General features: G+C 39.7%; 1 protein-coding gene across 1 annotated transcript; it reads right to left on the bottom strand.

Annotated features, from left to right (window-relative positions):
* Window positions 1-2,865: 2,865 nt before the first annotated feature.
* On the bottom strand, window positions 2,866-11,551 carry LOC145462583 (solute carrier family 2, facilitated glucose transporter member 12-like). The gene is made up of 16 exons (XM_081446147.1): window positions 10,705-11,551; window positions 9,935-10,022; window positions 9,371-9,459; window positions 8,466-8,582; window positions 8,239-8,345; window positions 8,002-8,085; window positions 7,616-7,719; window positions 7,270-7,378; window positions 6,768-6,854; window positions 6,287-6,373; window positions 5,600-5,710; window positions 5,450-5,492; window positions 4,704-5,069; window positions 3,675-3,797; window positions 3,364-3,496; window positions 2,866-3,004 (listed from the first exon to the last, which is right to left on the bottom strand). The coding sequence occupies exons 1-16, from the start codon at window positions 10,757-10,759 to the stop codon at window positions 2,872-2,874; spliced, it is 1,836 nt and encodes a 611-aa protein (XP_081302273.1). The 5' UTR covers window positions 10,760-11,551; the 3' UTR covers window positions 2,866-2,871.
* Window positions 11,552-12,081: the final 530 nt, after the last annotated feature.

Below are 12,081 nucleotides of genomic sequence, written 5' to 3'. Positions count from 1 at the left end.
TTACCCTCAGAATCCGGAAATTTCGGATGGAATGTAAATGGAAAGATTAATTTTGTCTTCCCCAACGGAAATTTTCTCGGGAAAATGGGATTTCTTGAAAGGTAGACCTAAATTCCCAAGCGGATTTCCAAATGGAAAATGTGCGTTTCATTAGCTAGTTTTTACTAGTTGCTCTTCTTTATTGTTATCTTCCAGGAAAAAGTCGTGGAAACGGAACGAGCGCATTTCCATTCCATCTTCTCTTAAAATTTCTGATTTTCTTGACTTGATTTTCTTCCTGTTTTTTTACCTCAATTTCCTGTCTTCTGGGGTCTGGTTTCCAAGTTTACATTGTTTTCTCAGACGTCTTGTCGCGTTAGCTCTCCTGTACTTTTGAGTACTTTGCCAAGCAGTGGCTCAAAATAGAACACGGGATCACTCTCGATAACATGAGCTCTTCTTTTCTTTCAGCATGAATACTACAGAGAATATGAATGTATCAAAGAGCCGGCGATTTGCAGTGAAATTTTGGTTTCAAGGTAAGTCGAATAAATAAAATTACAGATTCAAACAAAGGGCACGAGCTAAGGGACCGTTCATTTCTGGTCCCAGTGGAGGGAAGGAGGTAAACATTCTGGAGACGTGCAATTTTTGGAAGGGGGGTCTTTTTTCCGCTTCATCGACATTTCGTACTGACCTTTTCCGTCTGATAGGGTAAAATGAGCCAGAAAAGAGTGAGAAACAGGGCGCATCATATTTATAAACTCTCAGTAAAAAGCAAGTGGCCCGTCAAAGTTCAAGGCTGGTTAAATGATCTTTTCCACGCTTCGCTAATTTCAAATAAGGAACACTGTCATGCAATCTCGTTTCCGGACTGCTGGTCAATAGACAACAACGGGATCGAAGAGTCAATGGGTACGAAGAATGGTCGTTATGGCACGATGCTCACTCTTATGAACAAGGCATAGGGTATTAATTTTATAAATTTATGAAACTTACTACAGTAAACACCCGCGTATAAGAACCTAGAATTTTTGGGTTCAGGCTGAATGGGTTCTTATATTTTGGGGTAGTTTTTCCGAACTCAGGCTGATTAGGTTCTTAGTAGGTTCTTATTTGTAGGAGTTGTCATAGTGATACCATTCAGAGAGCTACTGTAGTACTAGTATGTCATAATGGTTGAACATTTGTATTTTAAACCGCAAAAATGCCAAGCCTTATTTTTTAAACAATAATAAATTCAGTATCATAGGCTACCATATTTATAGTTGTATTTGATAATAATGTAAATTGTTAACAGCAATATAAATATATAAATAAAAACAGCAAAAATAAATAAAAACCCAATTTAGGGAATTAAAATTGAACCAATTTGAAAATAATCAAATACAATGTGAAACAAAATATTAATTTTCTTGCGTATTGAAATAAAGATGCATTGTACTGTACATTAGCTTTTGTATGAATGTAAAGTCTCAAAAGGTATTCCCAGAGTCCATGATTGCAAAGTGTCTAAGTATGTCCATGAGCAAAAGTCAGGGCACTCTACAGATTCAAGTCCCAAGGCTACACCAGTATAATTCTATACAGTATTCTATACTCTGTATTTAAAAGATTTTCAATTAAACAAATAATTTTCATGGTGTTTCTCAGAAATTTCACAATTTCTATCAATTAAAATCCAGTATTTTGGCTACAAAATAAGAGTGTTTTTTTGTATAAGAACCTATTGTTCTTTGCCAGCCTAAATAGGTTCTTATATATTTGGGTATTAAAATGCCCAATTTCAGCCTGTAGGTTCTTAAATCACTAGGTTCTTATACGCGGGTGTTTACTGTAATAAAAACACAAAAATTAAGTCACACAAGGTGAGCCATTATACAACGGATTTTTAGCCTGTGGTCAAAAGTAGAAGACCTTAACCCTACTAGCAGTGTGCCTAACTATGAAATGTGGTAATTCTTTTCTTGCAGTAAGAGGCCAACAAATAAGAAAGACGGTTTGTTTTAATCATTGGCTTAGGTACGTTGGTCCACATCTCAGAGTAGTCACAACTGGCTCTTGCCAATTCTCCCGCCTCAAAATGACAGGAAAGCGCTAGCAGCCGGGCTGACACTAAACTCCCATCTCAAAGCGATTAGGAATGTAAAGCTAGTACTTGGATGTTGCTGTTTCACATGTTGTGATGACTATCGACTGTTTTCTCCAGCCGATGAAAGCGTCTCGGTCGGAGCAATATAGGCGGTAGTACTAACAACCTGTTTGCTTCAGGGGCGTGGCCAGGATGTTTCAAATAGATAAAATAAATAAATATACATTTATATAGCGCCATTTTCCACTAATTGTCCATGGCGCTTTACAATACTTTAAAATTAAAATCCTAATTCTTTAAAAACCTAAAATCCTAAATCCTAAAAGTTAAAATCCTAAGAATTAAATACGCTATGTAATACAATTAGGCTACAAATAAAAAGTAAAAACTACAAATCAAATGCACGCTTAAAAAGATAAGTCTTAAGATTAGCCTTAAAAACTGCCTCTGATGATGAAAGTCTGATCTGGAGGGGTAGTTTATTCCAGAGCCTTGGTGCCGCCACGGAAAAAGCCCTTTCACCATACGTTTTAAGATTTGCTCTAGGTTCATCAAGCAACCTGTTGTTTGAAGATCTTAGTGTCCGACCAGAAATGTTAAATCGCAGTAGGTCTCTAATGTAATCAGGGGCCAGTCCATTCAAGGAGGATCACACTGTATCAAAGTGAGGGTACTCGCCAGATTGTCATGTTACTCTGTTACAACAAGGCTATTCAACGTTCCTACTTTGACTATAAATTAGATTAGCAGTCTTGCTTAAAGAGACCCTGCGATCAGAGCTTGGGTTAGGAAAACTGCAGTCAGCCAGAATTGGCAAGGAGCATATCAGAAGTAGATCCACTCGGTGAAGGTCTGGGCCTCGATTCCCTTAATCTTCGTCTTCCTCCCTTCTTACAGCAATTGAGTTTCTTTGGAAGGATTTGTCGAGGTTTTCTGAGAGAGAGAAAAAAATTCAAGTATTGTAAAACGGAAAATACACAAATAAGAATAAATGGGCAGTGTTAATCGAATCATACTCATAATAATGAACAAATGTTCCCAAAAGCTTAATCAAAGAATTATGAACACAAAACGTACAAAAAAAGCGTCTCTGTAGGGGGACCCGGGAGAGTAGCACTGACGAAACTGAGGCACTGAGGATTGTAGAACTTTCTACCATCTAAGCCTTAATATCATGCGACTGTCTCCAGGGTGACACTTTATGAACAAGCAGTTGAAATTAATCTCGATAGCACCCACCTCCCCCTCTCATCACGATTAAGACCCTGTGGTGATGGTTACGTTCTAGTTACCTGGCGTTCAGCTCAGCGGATATTTGTTCCAGTGTTCTGTTTTTCGTCTCAGGGACGTATTTATAAATGAAAAGTACAGCTACAATGCATATCACTGCGTAGAAAATAAAGGTGAACGAAGTTCCAATGCTGCCTGCAAAAAAATAAAAGCGTTCGTCTAAAACGATTTCAATGATGTCGTGATTTGCGAATATTTGATTTTGCATTAACTGATCAGAGGCTTCAAGACGATCTCGTTCCTGAGGTTATCGTTCGCCAGTAGGGGTGAGGGGTCGGGGAACGAAATTGACCGAAACGACCACTGTACTTACTGAGCATGTCCAGAAATGTGAGAGAGACCAGCAGGTTGGTTCCCCAGTTGAGCACAGTGACAATGGAGAATGCCCGGCCTGTGATACCAGCTGGAAATATTTCACTCAACAACAACCAAGATACTGTCGAGGAAAACTCGGTTAGTAATGAATTACCTTTTGCCTTTGTTTCAAAATGAGACCTTGTGCACAACTTTTCAGATAAAAATGACTTGATTTGCACGAAAATGAAGGCGCTGGTAAAAATGTAACTGTAAATTTAAATCTTATTTATAGTGGCCAGGCACTTAGCTATACAAGCACTAAGCTTAGTTAGTTTACAGGCATGGCACTGAAACAAAGGAAACAAATATTTCAAATAAACGTAACGTAGTGAAAAATCCCAACTGGCAGGAGGCAGACCAGTTCGCTATTTACAAAACGTGACCGAGGATTTGAACTCGGGACCACCGAGTAACAAATCGGCTACTGGCAAGGTGGAGGCCTTGACCTCCGGATTTCAACACCAGCGCCCTAAACCACTCGACCACGCTGCCTCCGTATGAGTGAAACACATTTGAACAAGAATGCTTTCAGACAGCCTCGTGAAACTCTTCAATGGCCTGCTAATGATATTTAGAGTATAAACAAGGTAATAGGAACACTAGCCTGTCACAAGATAAACAATACCAGTAAGACTTAATATACTTTCCACCGAATCAGTGAACCGACACACGAAACGTCCACACTTCAAATTCACCACTGCAACAATCAATTTATGGATTTACTAAAATAAGTACAGTTAGACACAAAAATTAGATAATGCTAATTACGAAAAACGTCCGGCAAACTTAAAATACAAATATAAGCACGAACTGGTGAAACTAGAGAATTATATAGAAGTGTAACCAAATAGGTTATAACCTTCCTAACTTCTATCTGATAAGTTAGCGCAAGTTTTTCAAGCTACGAGAAAAGGTGCTCAACGCGGTGGTGTGATGTGTGGATACCAACCGGAAAAGGTTCTTAGTCCCCCACCGACTGACTTACCTGGTCCAAAACTGAACGAGTAGGCCCCAACAAACAGAGCAAGAGCGCAGAGAGTGAAATAACGCAGACCTTTGTTAGCTGTGATCGCTGTTGATTCCGTCTGGTTTAACGATACTGTAGAGTTTACTGTAGGCAAAGTGCGCGAAATATACGTTGAATTCATAATTGAGCGCGTTGGAGCTGTGGTAGTGAGGATATGCGGTAAACTGGGACTTGAAGGTGAATTTGAAGATTGGAGTGGTGTGGTCATATTAAAGTGGCACTCTCTTGTTGGATGTCCAAGCGATATATAGTGAGCAATGGTTCCTAATACTAGTATACTGACAGCCATTATGGATACTCCAATGAGGAGAAACCGGCGGCGACCTGGGAACAAAAAAAAACTGTCTCGGTGTTTGCTGTGCAAGAAATTTCTAAAAGGAATTACATTTTGCAACACTGAAGTCTCGTAAATTTTAATGGAGTCCAAGCTATGAACTCTCCTTTCCACTAATCAGTTTTCTCCAGACAATTGTTTCAGTAGTTCGTTATATATTTTCATTGTCTTCGAGTTAATTTGCATCCCCCCCTGTTCCGCTCCCCCTCCCCCCTCTTCGGGAATCCCCCTGTTCCGGAATCCCCCTGTTCCGGAGTCCCCCTATAAAAGCATCTAACATTGAAAAGCCCTCGTTAGGCGGAGAGTCAAAGTCTGAACTGCATTGTAATCTGTAACTCATTTATATTACAAAGACAATAAAAATGCTTACCCCCTCTGTCCACAAAACTGAGGGATATTACTGTGGCAACAAGCTGGTGAAAGAGAGGATAAAGACAAAAATCAGAACACATAGAAGATTAATTTCAGTTGAGTAGCAAGAGACCCAGTTCAAGCCTAATACTGCAGGCTCAAAGCATACCTTAGCGATACCAATTCCCAAACTGGCTAAGGTGGCGTTTTCTCCACCCTGAAAACCAAGCGCTTGGAAGATCGTTGATGCGTAATAAACCACAGTTGGCTGACCCGAGAACTAGAAACCAGACAAACATCAGTATTACAAACGTGATATAACCGTTATTTCTTTTCTCGCCGCTTACTGCTGTAAAACAACTTCACAAGTAGTGTGTGAAAAGGCTCAAATAACGGGCATGCGAGACTGCGAGCAGTCTCTCTTTTGCTTAAAAATCCGTGGGGAAGGACGCAAAACAAGTGAATGTGCAAGCGGCTTCGTATTTCAAGCTCGCACGCTCACGACCGCTCACTTGTGTTGCGTTCTTCTCTGCGTTCTTCCCCACGGATTTTCCAACAAAAGAGAGACTGCTCGCAGTCTACGGGCGTGCTTGCTTACAAAATCGGTTCCTTTATTTATTAATCCTTTTTTCCTTCAAAACTGGGAAACATGGTCTAGGATTAAAGACAACAGTTTACTTCCTGAACGTAGCCGTTTAGACCTGTCAATTAGGTTTTATGACTTTTTAAAAAAAAAAAAGCCTTGAAGTTTGTCTTAGATAGTTCGAAAGAATTTTGGCAAGCCATTTTTCTGTTGTTGGTTTGTTTCGTTGTTTGTTTTGAGGTAAGAAGTTTTAAAGTTCAAAACACGTCATACTTGTTGAAAAAAGACGACTCCACCACCGACGAACATTCTGCTTCTCATGTTATCTATGCTACTGAGCAAGTCAATGAACTTGTAACGCTGTGAAAAAAAAACATTAAAAAGAGGACAGTTTCACAGCTGTAGCATGTTATTTGCAACAAGGCTGGGAGAAAAGTATTGCTAACGGTAAATACCCAACGTTCAATAATGTAACGATCTTTCCAAGTGTAATTATTGGTAAAAGCAATAAGTTATTCCGCCAATGATGTCGTGGACCAGGGTTATGAAGCATGTCAACAACGCATGTACAATGTGAACTGAACTGATTAACAGACGTTTTTCACAAAGAACGCACTGAAACGCCTGTAATGGACATTGAACCTCTCTAGAGCTTCTCATTCTTCTTTTATCAAAAATAGCCACAAAATATGTATCAGTATTGTAAATGGCTCTCGTTAAAACAAGAGTTTTGGTGGTAAGTTAACACACATACATATTCCACTCTAAGGCCAGATTTGATTCTTGTAAGTTCCTCATATGGGTCACCTGACCATTGTAGCTTCTTAATCATTCTGCAAGCCTAAATATTTATACAAAACAGAACAGTGTGTTAACAGAAAATTGTGGTGGGTAAAATATATTTGATGTGGAGAAAACGAAAGGAAAAGCTTGAGCACAAGACAACAAAAAACAGCCACTGCATCTCAAGTACACATTTAGCTGGCAATATATCTAGAGACGAAGCCACATCAGCCTTAGGTGGTTTTCATGCAGGTCCTCTATCCTGATCAAATTGGAATTTGGAACGAAGAAAATCAGAGTATCCAGAGAAAAACCCTCGGAGCAAGGCGAGAACCAACAACAAACTCAACCCAGGCCAGAATCAAAGCTGGGTCACACTGGTGGAAGGCGAGTGTTCCCTGCTTCGCGGGCAATGTGAAAAGGAAGCAGTTGTTCAGTGGGTTTGAGACAACATCATCACTGTATGACAGTACCTTGTCATCTTGTCCATTTGCTATGAGCCATCTGGGACTTTGTGGCAGAAAGAACATGCCAACGCCTTGAATGAAAGCCGGGATTGCTGACAGCCCAAACATGTAGCGCCTTCAACAAACAAGATAGCAATAAATTACACTTCAGAATGAGCACTTAAAGAATTTACTCTGCCATTCACAAATATCCATCCTAGATGCAGATGAGGCTCTATTACAGGTGCACCCTTAATGACGGACACCTCCTATACATGTACCTCCCATCTCCAGTCAAGTAAAAAACTTTGTAATCATATTTGCCCTCTAATGCTGAACAAAAGGAATATGGGAGATTCTTTATTGAACTTACCAACCATTTGATAAATCAATGAAGAGAACATTAACTGAGTAAGCCAACAACAGACCAACACAGATGCCAACTTCATTGAGTGACACCAGCAAGCCACGCCTTTTCTGTAAAGAATGGTAAATTTTTGATTAACACAATTTTACACCATTTTACTGACACGATTTTACTTACTGCTTCAGGTACACGTGTGGCAACGTACAGAATAGAGAAAAGAAATTTGAATGGATTATTCTATCTATGTGCCGCCATATTATCATAACATTCCAAATTAAAACAAAGTTATGGCAATTAGTAAAAGTTTTTGTTAACTCAACACTTAAGATCCCAAGTATTCATCAAGTACTGTGTATCACTTAACCAATATCAGCCATTGGACTGCAACTTACTGCCGGAGCTATCTCAGAGATGTAAATGCACTCCGCAATGGCAGACAAGGACACCCCAAAACCAACGATGAAACGGCCAACAATCTGCAAAGAATTTAATTATGTGTTGACTGATAACCTTTTTTTTTTTATCTTCAACCGCACTTAGTAAAACTAGCAATGAAGTTATTTGAAGGCAACAGATTTCAATCAGCAGAAAATCAGAATGAAAACCTAATATGAAGTTAAGGTACACACCAGCACTGCAAATGATGGTGCCAATGCCAACATTATGGCTCCAACCAGGAACACTACAGAATTGATGACAATTGCTAGGCGTCTCCCAATAAAATCTACAATAAATCCTGGTGGAACAAACAATAAGTAAAATCAGGAGATAGGTGCAGACAAACTACAAGAATCAGAGCAACACTGCTTGAGACTATGGAGTATCAATGGTTGAACTGAGCTTGCAGAGTGCTCACCTCCAGTGAGTGAAGCCAGCACAGCTCCCATCAGCATGGAGCTAACAACCATTTCTTGATTAGTGCAGTCCAGCTGGAATTCAGCCCTCAGCTGAAGAATGGCACCTGATACAATACCTGGAAAATACTAGCAAAATTATGAATTTTATCACAGAATATTAAGTAACACTTGTATCTATAGACAGCATTTGAACTTTACACAACTCACCACAAGGGTTGCATAATTTGCAACTAATGTGCTCTAGAGCTGTACAGAAACATTTTCACAAAAGTTTACTTGAGTGTTTTTTAGTCAAATGAGAAATGGATCAAACATCACATATAAACGTACATTAAAATCATTCAGATGCGCAGGAAACACATAGAAGTACAAATCAAGAAACAACTTGAATTGACCCCAGCAGGCAAGAATAAGAGAAAATAAACAGCTAAATATTGATAGACAATAGCAGGTCTAAGTTGTTAGTGTTTGTCAGTGCAGGGTTAAACTTCATTTAAACAAAATAATATTTGAAATCAGAATTTAAATCCCAGTTTAGACCATGACGTTCTTTACTGTAGCCTTAACTCCATATGTTTAAGATGAGTTTAACTGACCTATGTGGAGTTGCAGTGGCCCCATGGTTAGTTTGCTTGCTTCTGGATCGAGTGGTTCAGGTTCAAGCCCTAGGCAGGAACACTGTGTTGTGTTCTTGGGCAAAACACTTTACTCTCACAGTGCCTCTCTCCACCCAGGTGTATAAATGGGTACCGGCGAATTTTCTGCTGAAGGGTAACCCTGCAATGGACTAGCATCCATCCATGGGGGAGTAGAAATACCCCTAGTCGCTTCATGCTACTGAAACCGGAGATAAGCGCTAGTCTGATGTGCCACTTGGCTTGAATGCAGACTTTACCTAACTCACCTATGTCATAACCAAACAGTATTCCTCCCAGTGCTGCCATGCATGCAGCCAGTGTTAGGTACAACAGTGGGTTCTGTGGACAGCAGGTGCTGCCAACAAGAAAAAAAAACCCTAGGTGAATTTAATGTTGTTCACCTTTTGTATTCTAGCTGCTAAACATTATAACATAGTCACTGACTGTAATTTTTATTGATCACTGCTCTTAAAACTGGTTTACATTTTCCTTCCTATTAACAAGGCACTATTTTATGAGTTACAGGTGCATGAAACATTGTGGGTGACACGATGGCATTGTGGTTAGCCTCACATTAAAATATTTATAAATACTGTAAGTAAAAAGGCAAAATAAACAGAATGAATTAATGAATGAATGTTGGACTGGGCTTCAGAGCAAGAGGATCAAGGGATAACCTGCATCATACTAGTATCACATCCAGCTGAGCCACTCAGTTCTTGGAAAGTTTTGGATTTGAGCATAAGGGAAACTTAAACATGTCTTCCATGAATCCTTCTGTTCTTTTCTTTTTGAGACAACTGGAAAGCAAAGCTGATGTTAATCAATACCTCTCAACAAACTGAGGTTGAATCAGCTGTAGTTGCTCCACCATACCATTGATCAGAGGATCAGATGATTCAGGCTCAAGGAGGTTTGCTGTTGAAAACAAAAAATTATTGAAAATAAGCCCCTGATGACCGACTCCAAGGGAAACACAGGGATTATTTCCCAAGACCCTTAATGTTCTCCAAGGTAGCATTAAAAGGAACATTTAGAGTCAAGGGGAAATAAAACCCAGCATTTCATGTTATCTGAGTGGTCTTCAGATCAGTGTTGTCAATTCACTAGGGCCCCCAGAATAATATTGCACTCTTTTCGCAGCTTATGACATTTGAAGACTGCACACTGCAAATGTCCCACACTGCTCTTTTACTCCCATACTGCCACTGTCATCCAGGTAACTAAATGGGTGCCAGCAAAATTATCTAATGAGGGAAAGGGACCCATCAGGATAGGGGAGCGGTGGAAATACTCTCCATCACTTAATGTTACGAAAACGAGATCGGATCCAGTGGCATATTGGTCTCTGGGTGCAATGCAAACAGTTGTACACCACTGTCGACGAGTCTTGAGTAACGCTCCGTTTTAAAGTTGAAAAGTCTCCAGAGCAATGCAGAGCACTGGACTCAAAATTTGCCTGGTCCACTGCGAACAACCATAGCACTTGACCTATGTCAACGTCTTAAATTCATGGGCACATTTGTCATCTAAACTCCTCATCTACATCAATGGGCCTTCATCTCTGTGCTAAGACCATTAATATCAGACGTATGCTTACTTGTATCTCTTCCACCGACGTAAAAATCTCCTGCATCGTCAATCGAAGGTTCCATCGCTTCTTTTAATATGGGGCCGGTGAGAAATCTACGTCATCTCCGCATTAAGTTGGATCTTTGACTGAATTTCAGTGAGTTCATTTCAAATACTTAAGTCGCTTCTCGTTACTTCGGCAGATAACCTCATTACTTCGCATTTCCGCCATGGCACGGTTGCCCAGTCCTTTCCTCCTCTAGCCTCATTCTCAAGACAATAATCAGACAAAAGGCGCGGGAAACCGTGACAGTGATCAGCTGAGAGACAGCAAGCCACAAGCCTCTCGGATCTAAGCAGGTAAGAGCAACGTGGGAAATGTTGACATTTGCTTAAGTTTTTCCTCTTTTACTGCTGTAATATCTCCCTTAAGCTTTCAAGATTGAACCTGCTCACATCTAAATCCTGGAATATCAGGACGGGGCCCAAATTTTCTCTTCTGGTTCAAGAATGTCGATATAATTGAATTTCTATATATAAAACACTTCGGCTCATGCAGTCTAGTCAAAGTTACGATGTCACAAGCAACTAACATGGTCAACAGCTTCCCAAATTTTGTCATAATTCGTGGGTGCTTATTATTTACAAATTGAACAAATAGAACTTTAAAAACCTTCTTCGCCGTCAATAAAAACAGGTTTGATGGATGGGCTTTCTAAAGAGTTTATCACTTACATTAAGAGTCGATTCACAAGGCCATCAGTGTCTTCGCTCCAACTTTTAATTACAGTCTTGCATGACGATTGATCTGTCAAAGTTTGCAATCACCTTTTTATTTTTCTTGCGTCCTTGTGTTGATTTATATACACCTCTTTTCATTTTGGAACCAAACACATTTACTGTAGCCCGCTTTAAAAAAATTGGTTTAATTTTGAATTCTGCTGAAAAGCCATTAGCCTGAGCTGACGACTAATGCATATGACTTTTCAATAATTCATATCGGGCGCGTTAATTTCCTCAATCCACATTTCATTACATTAATTCGTTTATTTTCGCTTCGCCAATTTATCTTCGGTTCTTTCTTAAAACTCATGACTAACACGCTATTAAACCAGTTCGGGAACAGAAACTAGCAAAGAAAAACAGCTAACAGTTTTCGGTAAGTTTTAAACGAAATGATGCCCTTTGGCGTAAATTGCCCATGTGTAGTAGAGTGTGCAATGTTTACTGCTTTGTTCTGTTCTGTTATACCTTGCTCGTCATACATTTTAAAGCGGACTAATGTCTCCCAGGTGAGGCAGTGTTCTGGCAGACATCTTGACTGGTAAGTCAAACGCATTGCGAATAAGTTGCATCAACACAGAAACATTGAGTTGATTTTGGCCGGGTCATGATTATTTCCTTG

Source organism: Orbicella franksi, chromosome 12, assembly GCF_964199315.1.
Source record: "Orbicella franksi chromosome 12, jaOrbFran1.1, whole genome shotgun sequence".
In the NCBI taxonomy this organism is placed as follows: Eukaryota; Metazoa; Cnidaria; class Anthozoa; order Scleractinia; family Merulinidae; genus Orbicella; species Orbicella franksi.
This window is presented reverse-complemented; position numbering and strand designations above follow the sequence as displayed.

What these genes read in the sequence shown, in the direction of transcription:
- LOC145462583 (XM_081446147.1), bottom strand. Translation starts at nt 10,759, where the DNA reads ATGGAACCTTCGATTGACGATGCAGGAGATTTTTACGTCGGTGGAAGA. An exon ending in TGGGAATTGGTATCGCTAAG is followed by an intron (nt 5,493 to 5,599) that starts GTATGCTTTGAG and finishes CTCTTTCACCAG; the next exon opens with CTTGTTGCCACAGTAATATC. An exon ending in CACATTTCTGGACATGCTCA is followed by an intron (nt 3,497 to 3,674) that starts GTAAGTACAGTG and finishes ATTTTTTTGCAG; the next exon opens with GCAGCATTGGAACTTCGTTC.